The sequence below is a fragment of the Aedes aegypti genome, chromosome 3 (assembly GCF_002204515.2).
Source record: "Aedes aegypti strain LVP_AGWG chromosome 3, AaegL5.0 Primary Assembly, whole genome shotgun sequence".
NCBI classification, from domain to species: domain Eukaryota; kingdom Metazoa; phylum Arthropoda; class Insecta; order Diptera; family Culicidae; genus Aedes; species Aedes aegypti.
Genome location: NC_035109.1, coordinates 298,685,182 through 298,700,403, shown reverse-complemented (window position 1 = coordinate 298,700,403; position 15,222 = coordinate 298,685,182). Strand labels below are relative to the sequence as shown.

At 45.7% G+C, this 15,222-nt stretch overlaps 2 protein-coding genes across 2 annotated transcripts; both read left to right on the top strand.

Moving 5' to 3' along the window:
• The first annotated feature begins 1,090 nt into the window (after positions 1-1,090).
• On the top strand, positions 1,091-2,172 carry LOC110678176 (caldesmon-like). Its single transcript, XM_021850800.1, has 2 exons — positions 1,091-2,090; positions 2,156-2,172. Exons 1-2 carry the CDS (start codon positions 1,091-1,093, stop codon positions 2,170-2,172), a joined length of 1,017 nt encoding a protein of 338 aa, XP_021706492.1.
• Positions 2,173-3,375: 1,203 nt separating this feature from the next.
• LOC110679587 lies at positions 3,376-15,033 on the top strand. Its single transcript, XM_021854740.1, has 6 exons — positions 3,376-4,177; positions 4,970-5,173; positions 5,243-5,384; positions 5,440-5,856; positions 5,919-6,192; positions 13,996-15,033. Exons 2-6 carry the CDS (start codon positions 5,042-5,044, stop codon positions 14,399-14,401), a joined length of 1,371 nt encoding a protein of 456 aa, XP_021710432.1. The 5' UTR covers positions 3,376-4,177; positions 4,970-5,041; the 3' UTR covers positions 14,402-15,033.
• The last annotated feature ends 189 nt before the right edge of the window (positions 15,034-15,222 follow it).

Genomic DNA, 15,222 nt, shown 5'->3' with positions numbered 1-15,222 from the left:
ACATCAAAATTTGAAATGTTACACTGACATTATCAACTAGTATCATGATATAGATGATAAAATATTTTGGCACACCGCCTTCATTATTATATATCGCCACCTGGAAAAATGTTAAAATAAAAATAATGAATATGGTCGTAACTCTCTTCTGATTTTCATGTGACGAAAACAAGTGACAAAACAAGCTGGTGGGTCAAAATATCCATTAGCCCATCCAAAATAAAATCAATAAACCAATGTGCATCTTCTTGTTCATTTTCACCTCGTGCACTCAGTATATCAGTAGTAGAAAATTCTAAATCCGAAATATGTCACGCTCGAGCTAGACGGCAGTCGGGATTTTGTTTTCAAGAGAAAAGCGATATTTTTGCGTCTGCCAAAAATATTTCATCACCGTATGTTTGGCTTGTGTGGCAGCGAGCAAAGCGGGGTGATTTTCAAAATGAATCAACGTTGATAAAAATGAGGCAGTGCGTTTTGTGACGAGAATGTCTTTTAAACTTGAATGACGAATATGCTGAACTATTTGCCATATTTGAAACGAAACCACTGTTCAAAAATTAGTTTTAAGAGTAATCTTTCAGAGCGATTTCACAGAAAAAAATCCGTTCTCGTATCCGTGAACAGCAGACGTGAACTCGTCAACAAGCAAAAAAGTTCACGGTGTCTAGATCATGTATCTGTGACCAATGATGGTAGTTCATGGTGTATTTTTGACAGTTCACGTTTTCCAGAACGCTTTTTGAGCGTGTTATTTTAAAGAATCGACACACCCTAGACACATTAAAAAATCGACAAAGATAAACTGAACGTTGCGTAATAATATCGTTGTGACGCACAACCATTCGACAATTTCAATCATTCTTGTTCGCAGTTATGGCATTCAGAGTAAAACATTTTTTGCTTTTATTTTATTTATAACTTGTTTACAACGACCATATGGGTGTATTCGCACAGTTCCCGAACAAGAGAAAACCAGATGCCACTACGTTTCTTATTTGAAATTTATCTTAGCTGTATCCTCTCAATGATGAACACTCATTGCTAAATGTTTCTTCCTCCGTACAGCATCCAATAAAATTCATAAGTGATGGCCAAGAAAGGGAAGGCTAAAAGTGGTCCTGTGAAAGCGGAAACCGCAACTGAAGCAACGCCAACAGTTCAGTCCCCAACCGTTGAATCTGTAGCAAAGCCCGAAGAAGAAGATCTTACAAAAGTTGCAGACAAACCAGTCGAAACTCCTAAGACACCTGCTCCTGCTCCAGCGAAGGAAGCTAAAAAGCAAACCGAAGCAGATAAGAAGCCAGCCTCTCCTAAACAGAAGCAGAAACAAGCCCCGATCAAACCTAAGGAGGAACCCAAGCCTAAAGATGTCCCAACCAAAGAAGTTCAGCCAGTGAAGGCTCCTGCAGCAACTCAACAGAACGGAACCGCCGGAGAAACTACTACCGCTGCGGAAGGAACTGCCAGTGAGGCTGAAGGCACTGGAATCCAGAGGAAGAGGCGCCATCGTAGACACCGCAAGAAGAAGCCCGTCGTCGAAGGTGCTGAAGGCGAGGTACCCCCTGCAGAACAAAAACCCAAGAAGGAGCACAAAAAGAAGCGTGCGAAACGTCTGCGAGCCTTGGCCTTGGCCGAATCGTCTGCCACCGCACAGATTGCCGCCGTTGAAGGTGCCATTGCCGGAGATGCCCCAAAAGCTAACAACAATGTTGAAGTTCTACAGAAGAAAATCGAAATTGCCGAAAAGGTGCTCCAGCAAGTGCAACAACAAACTCAAGAGGAACAAAAGAAAATCGATAGCCTGAAACCGGATTCCCCGAAGCAGCAAAATAAGAACAAGCAAACCCGAAACAGGAAGGATTCCGACTCGCAAAAGCTAGCCCAAGCCGAAGTGAAGAAAGCGACTGAAGAAAGAGACAGAATAAAGAATGAAGCCCGGAAGCTCGTGGAAGAGAAGGTTAAGAAGCAGCAAGAGCTGCAGAAATTGCAGGATGAAAAAGTACAGAAAGAGCAAGAAGCGAAACGACTGCTAGAAGAAAAGGATCGCAAAGTTGCAGAAGCAGCAAAGCTGCTGGAACAACAGGTGCGTGTTGCAGCCGTCGAGCAGAAAATGAACGAATTACAACAAACTAAAACGGAGCCCGCTGCGCAGCAACAACGCACACGTAAAGACTCTGAAAAGCAGAAAAAATCAGCTAAAAATGAGGAAGATGTGAAGAAGGCCACCGCTGAAAAGGCTGCTGCTGATAAGGCAGCTGCTGAGAAAAAGGCAGCTGACAAAGCTGCCGCTGATAAGGCAGCTGTTGAAAAGAAGGCTGCAGCAGAAAAAGCCGCCGCTGAAAAGGCTGCGACTGAGAAGGCTGCCGCTGAGAAAAAGGCTGCCGAGAAAGCTGCCACTGATAAGGCAGCTGCTGAGAAAAAGGCAGCCGAAGTGAAGGCTGCTGCAGAAAAGAAGGCCACAGAGGAGAAGGCTGCAGCTGAGAAGAAGGCTGCTACTGAGAAGGCTGCTGCTGAAAAGGCAGCTGCGGAGAAGGCAGCTGCTGAGAAGGCAGCTGCTGAAAAGGCTGCTGCTGAGAAAGCTGCCGCTGAGAAAGCGGCTGCTGAGAAAGCCGCTGCTGAGAAGGCTGCTGCTGAGAAAGCCGCTGCTGAGAAGGCCGCTGCTGAGAAGGCTGCTGCTGAAAAGGCTGCTGCGGAGAAGGCAGCTGCTGAGAAGAAGGCAGCCGAAGAGAAAGCAGCTGCTGAGAAAAAGGCGGCCGCTGAGAAGAAGGCTGCAGAGGAGAAAGCTGCAGCTGAGAAGAAGGCTGCTGCTGAGAAAGCTGCAGCTGAAAAGGCAGCTGCTGAGAAGAAGGCTGCTGCAGAGAAGGCTGCCGCTGAGAAAGCAGCTGCCGAAAAGGCTGCTGCTGAAAAGAAGGCTGCTGCTGAAAAGAAGGCTGCTGCTGAGAAGGCTGCTGCTGAAAAGGCTGCCGCTGAGAAGGCTGCCGCTGAGAAGGCAGCCGCTGAGAAGGCTGCCGCTGAGAAGGCAGCTGCTGAAAAGGCTGCTGCTGACAAGAAGGCTGCTGCTGAGAAAGCTGCCGCTGAGAAAGCGGCTGCTGAAAAAGCCGCTGCTGAGAAGGCTGCTGCTGAGAAGAAGGCTGCTGCTGAGAAAGCCGCTGCTGAGAAGGCCGCTGCTGAGAAGGCTGCTGCTGAAAAGGCTGCTGCTGAAAAGGCCACTGCTGAGAAAGCTGCTGCTGAGAAGGCTGCCGCTGAAAAGGCTGCTGCTGAGAAAGCTTCCGCCGAAAAGGCTGCTGCTGAAAAGGCCGCTGCTGAAAAGGCCGCCGCTGAAAAGGCCGCCGCTGAAAAGGCTGCTGCTGAGAAGGCCGTCGCTGACAAAGCTATCGCTGAAAAGGCCGCTGCTGAGAAGGCTGCTGCCGAGAAGTCTGCAATTGAGAAGGCTGCTGCTGAAAAGGCCGCCACCGAAAAGGTTGCTGCTGATAAGGCTGCTACAGAAAAGGCTGCCGCTGCTGACGCTAAGAAACAGGACAACAAGCAAAATGAAAAGAAGCCAGCGGAAACCAAGAGTAACAATCAAAACCAAAAATCTAACAACAAGAAAAACAAGCGAACTCCAAAGAGTAGCGTTTCGGAAGACGACAAGACAACCGGTCCAAAAAACGTAGAAAGCAGCGATTTTGTCTCATCTGCTAAACCCGAGCAGATCGTAGCAAAATCGCTAGAGACTGCCACCGTCACCGCTGTAGCAGCAGCCTGTCCGGTTGCTGCGGTTAAGCCTGACGAAAAGAAATCCTCCACTCCTGAAAAGACTGCTCCAGCCAAACCGGTCTCCACAGACCAGAAAAAGAGTTCCTCGCCGCCTAAAACAAATGGAACGTCCGCCAAATCAAAACCTCAGCCAGCATCGACAGCTCCCGTCAAACAACAGACTCCCGAAAAGACACTTCCCAAAGCTTCCACTCCCACCAAGAAGGCCCCTTCCCCTCCAAAGACAGTTCCGTCCCGAGCGTCCCCAAAACCAAGTACTCCTCCCACAACTCCAAAACCTACAAAGAAACCTGAACTCCCTCCAAAACCTGAATTCCTGAAAAAGAAATCTCCATCGGTGGAGCAGGACAAGCCGTCATCCACGAAGCCAGTAACTCCGCCAACGACTCCAACGGAGATAGCGACGCCACCACAGGTACCAAGTTCAACCCCTACCGCTCCAAGTCCTGTGCCAGCCCCTGTAAGTCCTGCTACACCTGCCATCCCTGCCTCTCCCACCACCCCAGAACCAACTCAGGAAGCAGCCGCCCGGCTGACGGAGGAGTTGAATGGTTCAGCTGTGAAGAAACCTGCCGCCAGCAACACTAAGGCACCGAAGACCGCACCCAAGAAACCTGAAGTCCCCCCTAAACCAGATGTCCACAACAAGAGCGCCGCTAAGATGAAGACTCCAATCAAGCAACCTGCGGCCGCTGGATCGAAGGCTTCGACGGTAACAAACGAACCGATACCGAATGTAAACGTGACATCAATTCAGTCTGATTCCAGGTCCCCAGCCACGGAGCTAAGTAGATCGGAAGCATTTAAGAAAAATATGGAAATTATATCCACCCTCGCCGATATCCTTATGTCCCATCCCAAGAAAAAGAAATCCCCTACCAATCCCACTGATAATCCTATCCCTTCCACTTCATCAACACCACCATCTAGCGATACAGCAGACACCACTAAGAATCCTCCATCCGTTGATGCTACCAGCTCGAAATCGCAAGAACCAAAACCCAAGAAGCCAAAATCGAAAGCCAATCTGGAACGTATTCTATCAATACTGCAAAGTGCACACCAAAACGGCAACTCTGCCGTTGGTTCTGGTTCTTCTAATGGAGCAGCCCAAGCGCAGCCATTACCATCAACTTCTTCAGCTTCATCCCCTGCATCATCCCTTCTAACCAAAGATGCTATCCGTGCATTGATGCCTACCTTGCAGGAGGTAAACGTTAAATTCAATGTCGAAAAACAGCTGGCAGCTTTGAATGCGACCGCTGCCGCTGCCAAACTGATGCCAAAGACCCTTCCGGCCGGTACCGAAACAACCGAAGAAGACGAACTCGAGGAAGATTTTGACGAAGAGGAAGAATCCATTGAGTACAAGTTTACGCCTCGTCCGGTCTTCCTAGCCACCAACTGTCAGGTGAACTACAATCGATATAAAGGAGTTCTGGGCCCAGATCAAACTCGTATTTTTTTTTTTTTTTTGCAGGTTTGTAAGAGTCCTCTAAGGAACCTTGTTCAATGCGAGAGCTGTCGAATGGTTTCCTACTGTAATGAAGAACATCGACGATCCGATGCCGCAGGGCATAAGGATTTATGTAGTGTCATCATGGAAATCGCTAAGCGAAGAGGTAATTGGTAGATCAATCAACCTTTGTGTACATAAGACGAGTTTTGCTTTAACAGGTGGACACATCTACAACATGGCGCACAAACTGACGGACGAGGAATACCGTAATCTTCGAGTGTACACCTTGAATCAATCGGAGCAGATGCTGAAACGTCCACTGCAAGCGTTCGAACGTGAAGTTCTCCTATTTCCACGGACATGCTGTTCACCAAGCTGCCGCGAATGGAGACAAGATCTGCTGACGGAGTGCAAGGACTGCCGTCAGGTGTCCTATTGCGAAGCACATCCTGATCATCTGCTGCCGTCGCACGATCAGTGGTGCAAGGCATTCTTCCTCTTCCAGAAACTCATCCTTCGCCAAAAGATTCTCGGCCGCATTGAACCGGTGCTTCCGGTTCGCATCGTTGGTAAGTCGTTCCAACTACCACCGAACATCGACGAAGTCATCAAGTTTCTGTACAAAAATTCAAGTGGTAAGACCAAGGGTTCGTAATTCTATCTCCATAACTTACGGAATGTATTGTCTGCCCTGCAGCATTACGGGACGAATGTGCCTACGCTACGTTGACACAGATCGCCACCGCACCGCTGACGGCCTTACACGGTTACATGCAGGCTGGTCTACGACCGTCGGAAACCTTCACCATCCATCTGGTCGGTGCGGAGTTGCAATTTGAAGGTGACACCTTGGACAAGTGGGAAGCCTTCTTCCTTCACATTGTGCCGGAGATCACCGAACTGCGCCTCGTTTTCGTCGGACCGGAACTCAACGTCGAGAATCTACCGATTGACATCATCAGCCGCATCCGGTGAGTAGCGGGTTTTCATGCAGGTTCTATACCTTCATTAACGTTCCCTAGTTCTGTTCGGATCACTGTACCTAGCTTATCCTAGAAAGAAATCCAGCAATCACAAACACACACACCACTCTCTACACAAGTGGGTACATTTCCTACTATCATAAATTGGCAAACACATTCAGATCTACCCCAATATCGGATAAACTTGATTTTTTTTTTCATCATCCTATATTTGGCACAAAAATGTTCCAAAGGCTCCACCGAAAGAATCAAATGCAATTGCAAATTGAATTTGGAATATCGAATCTCAGCTTATTTTAATAGATTTGTACAGCCGAGAAATCGGCAAACAAATTTAATGGGGTCTTAGAAAATAAAAACCTAGAATCAGTGAATCGTGCTTCAGCAGCCTGACGGTTTGTTAGCAGAACAAAAGTACAAGCAAGAACACATTTGTACAACAAATTATTCCTGTTTACGCTACTGAGGATAAGTCCTATGTACGACGTCTCACTGATACGTGCCTACCCAGACAACCAGAATGTACACTCAGAAATAAAAATAGTCACAGAATTAATAAAGTTTATGCATTAATGACTATTTTCTATATGCTTCTCTTTCATTCTGCTGTGTATATGTACACTAACTGTCATTTCGACTGGGTTGAAACTTAGCGATGCGAACAAACAGGAATAAAATTCCCTACAGAATGAAAGAGAGGCAGATAGAAAATAGTCATTATTTACTAAAATTTAGTAATTCTGTGGCTACCCTTGTTTCTGAGTGTACGTATAATGAAATCACCTTTTGCGTAGTACAATTTGTATAAGATCCCAACCACCAGTCTTCATAATTCTTTGTAGATCTTTGTCCAACGAAGACGATCGCTAACGATTCAAAACGAATCGATATCGATCGCTATCGAAAATCACTGACAGGTTGACTGGGATGTCATCAAAACGCCTTATATTATAAAAATTATTATGAAAATTTATTGGCTTTTTTCGGTGAATACAATACCTATTCTAAGAGTGAAAGGGTGTAACGAAAGTAATGAAATGACAAGATGGATAGAATCGCAAGCGAGCGACGAGAGAAATGAATAGAAGTTGAAAATTTGTTTTAACAGAGGGCCATATGTGTGAACAACGCAATCGAAACGACAAATCGTTGCCTAACGTCCTGGTCTCGAAACGCTAGATGTTGTATTGTTGGTCACTACTAACACTAGACAGGCAAAAATTTGTCGCCTCGACCTGTTAACTAAATCTAAATTCAGTTTGAATGATCACTTGGGCAAATTAGGGGTATGCGATATTAGACGCGAAAAAATCCAATAAGTAACGTCAATTTCGTATCAATCTCCGAAAATATGCCAACGATCGCCGAACAATATGGTTAACAGGTCCAGGCGACAAATTTTTGCCTGTCTAGTGTTAGTAGTGACCAACACTACAACATCTAGCCGTTCGAGACCAGGACGTTAGGCAACGATTTGTCGTTTTGATTGTGTTGTTCACACATATGGCCCTCTGTTAAAAAAATTTTCAACTTCTATTCATTTCTCTCGTCGCTCGCTTGCGATTCTATCCATCTTGTCATTTCATTACTTTCGTTACTCCCTTTCACTCTGAGTATAGGTATTGTATTCACCGAAAAAGGCCAATAAATTTTCATAATAACAAAGTCATCCGGTGATTAAACCTTATAAATGTATATTAACAAAAGTGGAAGCGATACATTTGGTAAATGATGTCTTCGGCGGTGACCCATTTCGCATAAGGACGTTTCGCATACGGACGTTTGGCATAATGGATGTTTCGCATAAAGCTGTTACATATAAGAACAGGTAGCATTTTAAAGAAGGCATATAATTCTCTTTATGCCAAACGTCCATTATGCGAAACGTCCACCCATAAAACTATGCGAAATGTCATTATGCGAAACGTCTTTATGCGAATCGTCCCTCCCCCGATGTCTTCGGCACCCTAAGGGTATTTTCGGCAGCACTAACTTATCGTCCTTGTTAAAATTTATCTACGGAACAAGAGTTACCTTCAATGTACTCAACATATTCCTTGAACTATAATCTTCCATGTAAATCTAATTTTTCACAAAAAAAAATTATATAACATGAGTTTTATCATTATATGAAATAAATGCTTACGAAATGATCGTTAATCAAGAACAGCTTAAGAAAAACTCACCACTTTGAAAGGTCCAAATCTCCGCTCCAATGCCAATTTGTCACAAAAGCTACGCTCCGATCATTCATTTATTTAGTTAACATCTACACAGATAACACTGAATCAACAATTTCACGCCACAATACTCGGTTCGTGACCGCATCTCTCCATCCTCGGTTCTGCCCCACGCTCGCCAAATCGATACGCACTTGATCCGCCCACCTAGCTCGCTGCGCTCCACGCCTTCTTGTAACACACCGTTCTCCTGCACACCGCCGAAGATCGTCCTAAGCACCCGACGTTCGAAGACTCCAAGTGCTTGCAGGTCCTCCTCGAGCATCGTCCCGTAGAGGACTACCGGCCTTATGAGCGTTTACATGGTACATTTGGTGCGGGCGTGAATCTTATTTGACCGCAGCTTCTTCTGGAGGCCATAGTAGGCCCGACTTCCACTGATGATGCGCCTCCGTATTTCACGGCTAACGTTATTGTCAGCCGTCAGCAAGGATCCAAGGTAGACGAACTCGTCGACCACCTCGAAAGTATCCCCGTCTACCGTAACACTGCTACCTAGGCAAGCCCTGTCGCGCTCGGCCCCACCAGCTAGCATGTACTTTGTCTTGGCCGCATTCACCACCAGTCCAACTTTCGCTGCCTCACGTTTCAGGCGGGTGTACAGGTCTGCCACCTTTTCAAATGTTCGGCCGACGATGTCCATATCATCCGCGAAGCAAACAAATTGACTGGATCTCGTAAAAATCGTACCCCGGCTGTTAAGCCCGGCTCTCCGCATGACACCTTCTAGCGCAATATTGAACAACAGGCACGAAAGTCCATCACCTTGTCGTAGTCCCCGGTGGGATCCAAACGAACTGGAGTGTTCGCCTGAAACCTTCACACAATTTTGCACACCTTCCATCGTCGCCCTTATCAGTCTCGTGAGCTTCCCGGGAAAGCTGTTCTCGCCCATGATTTTCCATAGCTCTACGCGGTCGATACTGTCGTATGCCGCCTTGGAATCGTTGAAAAGGTGATGCGTTGGGACCTGGTATTCACGACATTTTTGGAGGATTTGCCGTACAGTAAAGATCTGGTCCGTTGTCGATCGGCCGTCAACGAAGCCGGCTTGATAACTTCCCATGAACTCGTTTACTACAGGTGACAGACGACGGAAGATGATCTGGGATAATACTTTGTAGGCCGCATTTAGAATGGTGATCGCTCGAAAGTTCTCACAATCTAACTTGTCGCCTTTCTTGTAGATGGGGCATATTACCCCTTCCTTTCACTCCTCCGGTAGCTGTTCTGTTTCCCAGATTGTGCCTATCAGTCGGTGCAGACAAATGGCCAGCCTCTCCGGACCCATCTTTATGAGTTCGGCTTCGATACCATCCTTACCAGCAGCTTTATTGTTCTTGATCTGTTGAATGGCATTCTTAACCTCTCTCAAAGTGGGGGCTGGTTGGTTTTCATCTTCTGCAGTACTGACGAAGGCATTTCCTCCGTTGTCCCGTCCTTCATTACCTGTGCTCTCAGCGCCATTCAGGTGCTTGTCGAAGTGCTGCTTCCACCTTTCGATCACCTCACGCTCGTCCGTCAAAATGCTCCCATCCTTATCCCTGCACATCTCGGCTCGCGGCACGAAACCGTTGCGGGATGCGTTGAGCTTCTGATAGAACTTACGCGTTTCTTGAGACCGGTACAGCTGTTCCATTTCCTCGCACTCCGTCTCCTCCAGGCGGCGTTTTTTCTAACGAAAAAGGCGGGTCTGCTGTTGCCGTTTCCGTTTATAGCGTTCCACGTTATGCCGGGTCCCTTGCTGCAGCATGACCGCCCGCGCTGCATTCTTCTCCTCCAAAACCTCGTCGTACTCGTCGAACCAATCGTTCCGTCGACTCCGTCCCACGTACCCGACGTTGCTCTCAGCTGCATCGTTGATGGCTGCTTTTACTGTTCTCCAGCAGTCCACAAGAGGGGCTTCGTCCAGCTCACCCTCTTCCGGTAATGCAGCGCGGTGCAGCGTGTATGCCGCTACGACATCCGGTTGCTTGAGCCACTCTAGGTCATACCGGGGCGGCCGTCGGTACCGTACGTTGTTAACAACGGGGCGTTTTGGGCGCAGTTTGACCATCACCAGATAGTGGTCAGAGCCGATGTTAGCGCCACGATAGGTCCTGACGTCGATAATGTCGGAGAAGTGCCGACCATCAATCAGAACGAGGCCGATTTGCAATTCTGTCTGCTGTGGTGATCTCCAGGTGTATCGGTATGGAAGGCTGTGCTGGAAGTAGATGCTACGAATGGCCATATTCTTGGAGGCGGCTAAATCAATTAGTCGTAGGCCGTTTTCGTTCGTCAGCCGGTGGGCGCTGAACTTTCCAATCGTCGGTCTGAATTCCTCCTCCTGGCCAACCTGAGCGTTTAGATCTCCTATGATGATTTTGACGTCGTGGCTTGAGCAGCTGTCGTACTCGCGTTCGAGCTGCGCGTAAAAAGCGTCTTTATCATCATCAGTGCTTCCGGAGTGAGGGCTGTGCACGTTTATTATGCTGAAGTTGAAGAACCGGCCTTTGATCCTCAACTTGCACATTCTCTCATTGATCGGCCACCACCCGATCACGCGCCTCTGCATATCACCCATCACTATAAAAGCTGTTTCCAGCTCATGTGTATTGCCGCAGCTCTGGTAGATGGTATGGTTAGCTCTAAACGTTCGCACCATTGATCCCTTCCAACACACTTCCTGCAACGCTACGATGCCGAATCCGCGGTCCTTCAGCACGTCGGCGAGTATGCGTGTGCTCCCGATGAAGTTGAGAGATTTACAGTTCCACGTACCGAGCTTCCAATCGCTAGTCCCTTTACGTCACTGTGGTCTTCGACGATTGTCCCGGTTCGTATTCTCTCATTGATTATTCGTTGCTTGATTTTTCTACGGCTGGCTTGCAGGGCCTGATACCAAAGACCTAGATTTCCGGAGGACCATTCCTCCTAAATGTTCGGAGGACCATAGTGCACAGTTTAGCTTAGAGTCCTTCTCTGGTACTCGGACGATGATCTGCCGCCCCTGACATGGGGAACAGACGCTGTTGTGAGCCGCTCCTAACATGGAGTACAGACGCTCAAGGTTTGCAGAAGCAAAAGCAAACCCCCCCTTCCCTGTCAGCATACGACCAAAGTTACCCGATCTTCCCTAAGGTTACTCGTACCCCGGCCAGTACCGCGAGGAGGTAGGGATAGGATAATCAGCAACCTTTACTATATCGAACTATATCGAGCCATATATCTGCAAATTTTGTATGATAAAAAATGATACACCACGATGCGAGTGTAAAGATTTTGTTGAGAATTAATCTGTATCGTATACGAGTTGACTTATGATAATATAGCAGATTGAACAGATGCTACGGATTATTGGACTTACCAGTACCGGACAAAGTCGCAAGATTTAATGGCAGTATTAGAAGAAAAGAAAGCTCTTATGGAGATTAATATTTGAATATGGCAAAATAGCATAGATCACGCAAACATGATCGAATACAATCATTATTTCATATTTCGTCGATCATGGTATCAAAGATGTAATAAAAATAAGAGGAATGAACATTCAGAACAACATAGTAAAACGAATTATTTTTGATCTTATATTAAAGAGGTTTTTGATGGACATCTTGCAAACTAAGTAAAACTCAAATTGTTCTTGTAAATGTTGCAAATGCATTAAATAGGCTATGAAATACTATTCCGGTACCGTGGGTTCTCTCCTTACGTATACGAAACGAAACGAAATGCACCGATGAACTCAGAATAGCGTTTTATGCGAGGAATTGTCAATCTTGTCAATTAAGCGATTTCGGTCACCGTGTTGTGCGAGTCTGATATGAATTTTCTGAGTAGTTGAAATATTCGTTATTTCGACCCATAACGCGTTTTTGTCAAATGAACTAATCTACGATGACGTCACGCTGCAACTTCCAGCGGGAAGAAAACCTTTACTGCGGACCATGTTTATAGAAAATTAACGATTTCGCTACATATTTATCCACTCCATGTTCATCCAGTGAACATTCCTTCATCGGATGTCGTTTTATGTAAACACGACCCGCATTTATAGCAGAAAAGAAAAAGAAATTCGACAATACAAGAAGACCGTTGATAAGTTCATGTATCGAGATATAACGACCATCTTGGGAGTAGTGTTTGATTTTTTGACATTGTTGCTTACTCCAGCGGGGCGGGTGATGTTGTCATGATCGATCGTGTTGCGCGTCGCTCGCATCGTTAAAAAAAATTCACAAGAAACTCTCTGAAAACGTTGTCGAATATCCCTAATCTTTGCCAAAATACTACAAACATACGTTGAAAATCTTACCAAAAATTCTGCTGATTGATTTGATTAGATACCGCGAATTCGTTGACTGGAAACAGTGAAAAGTTTCGAATTTCTTTAGTACCGCGAATAGTTCTTTGGAGGATCAAGTCGCACATTTATTCAACGAGGCTTGCCGTGTTGGATATTTACGACGAGTGCCGTAAAAATCGAGTTCTGCAACTAGTTGCGTATAACATTTTTTACAATTTCGTAAAAGGCTAGAAGCTTTTGGAGCGTATCAGAAATCATGTCGAGATGCATTCACCTTAATTTTGCAATTTCTTCTTTTTTTCCTTTTTTTAAGAAAGACGTGGAGTCTAGAATCTAGAATGACTCTACGTCTTCCTTAAAAAAAGGAAAAAAAATAAATTGCAAAATTAAAAACAGAGAAAAAAAAGCTTGCAAGACTTTTGACCAATGTCAGCGAACTTTAGGTAAAACTTGGGGTCTAAATCCCAGTATATCAAAATGTATCGTTTGATACAATCTTATCCTCAAATACTTATTCATACCAACACATTATAAATGGAATATCCATCAACATTTGTTTGCGTTTCTTTTTCTTCTTCTTCCATAAACACACCAGTAATCAAAAATATATTCGAGTTTACCGCAAAAAATTACACCCATATTTTTCATTGATACAAAATTATTCACCAGCAAATACTGTTTCACTATTCTTCTTGCTTGGTTATTTTCTACATTTATGTCAGTGTACGTCTTTTTACAGTAATGTTGCTTTATTACCTTATTATCGTTGTTTCCTATTCAAATAAATCAATGTAAACCTCTACGGCATGACTTTCATACCCCATTTCCATTTACAGCCATTACTTTCCTGTAATTCTTGGCTAACCAAAGTTGTGCGATAGTTTCCAAGCTTCCTTTTCGGTACCTCCAGTCAGCAGCATTATACCAAGAACTGTACTGTCAGAAATGTGGATTGGACATCAAATTACCGAAACGAGTGACAAATAAATACACACACTGAAGTGGTTTTTCAAAGCACAATCAATAATCAGCAATTAGGCCTAATCAAAATCTTTCGATAACAAATCAAGCCTCCTGTTGAATATTTCTAGAATTTCTGAACAATACAGATCAGGTGCAACGTGATTGAAACACAGGTAAAATTCTCAGTCAGTCGAGGAAGTCCTGTGTACGTCGCTCAGGTAATTATCCCTACCCTTGAAGTACCGCATTGTAGATTATGGATCGAGTCTTCGTCTAATCGGTTGTTTTACCATGTTCCAGAATGTGTCGCTCGTGTCGACTCAGATGTCGGGTAGTCAAGTTCGACTTCCAGTGTCGTCGATTCTACCACGACTACCGCCAGGACCAGTGCTACTCGCAGCCCAATCTAATCTGTTTCTTCAACCCGGGCCTGCATCGATCAACCGGATTTGGATCGCTGGACACGTGGCCCAAAACCATCATAGCGGCCACGGATGCCCACTGTCCGATTCTGGTTACGGCCTACACCGAGTACGAGAGCCCACTGGATCTGGCACGATTGCAGAAAGAAGCCAAGCGTCCGCTGGAAGTAATCCAGGAACCAACGCACAACCCGTTTGCCTCCCAACGACCAGATCGGAACTTCATCTCTCAAGAAATCGAACCGATGATCTTCAAAAACTATTTCTACTTCATGGTGAAATAGATGCCAGTGGTGTCTGAGCTGGTCCCGAAACATCCTCTCTGTAATAAGAATACCTAAAATTGTATTGTTTATTTAAATAAATCAACGTATTTATCCCTGCTTTACACTCACATGATCACCGTAATAATTTGGCACAGAACAGAACACTATTGCTGGATTTCACCCCTCTCAACCCTACCAAACCTAATCAACTCCTCTATTACCTTCTCCGCAAACATCTAGAATGTGCCGTATGTGCCGCATGAAGTGCCGCGTAGTCAAGTTCGACTTCCAGTGTCGACGGTACTACCACGACTACTGCCGGGACAGCAGCTACTCCAAACCGGACCTCATCTGCTTCTTCAACCCGGTTGTCCACACGACGGCCGGTATCGGCGGATTCGATACCTGGCCGGACACCATCAAGGCAAGCTCCGAAGCGAACTGCCCAATAGTGGTAACTTCCTACACCGCCCTGGATTGCCCACTGGACTTGGTACGATTCCAGAAGGAAGCGAAACGACCCCTGCAAATTGTTGTACCCCCTCAACTTAATCCGTACGGATCGAAGCGACCGGACCGGAATTTCATTACCGATGACGTGGCCCCGCTGATATTCAAAAACTATCACTATTGTGTGCTGAAATGAGCTTTGGCATTCGACTAAAAGATCGATCACCGATCATCGTGAAAACAGTCTACCTCCTGAAAAAGAGACACGGACAACTGGAATCCATCTCTGCGAACGGTAAATTCGAAGTGGTTACTAACTTTCCTGAACCAAACTAACAAAAATTTCCATATTTAACAAAAACATTTCAAATTGTCTGTTGCAACTTGGT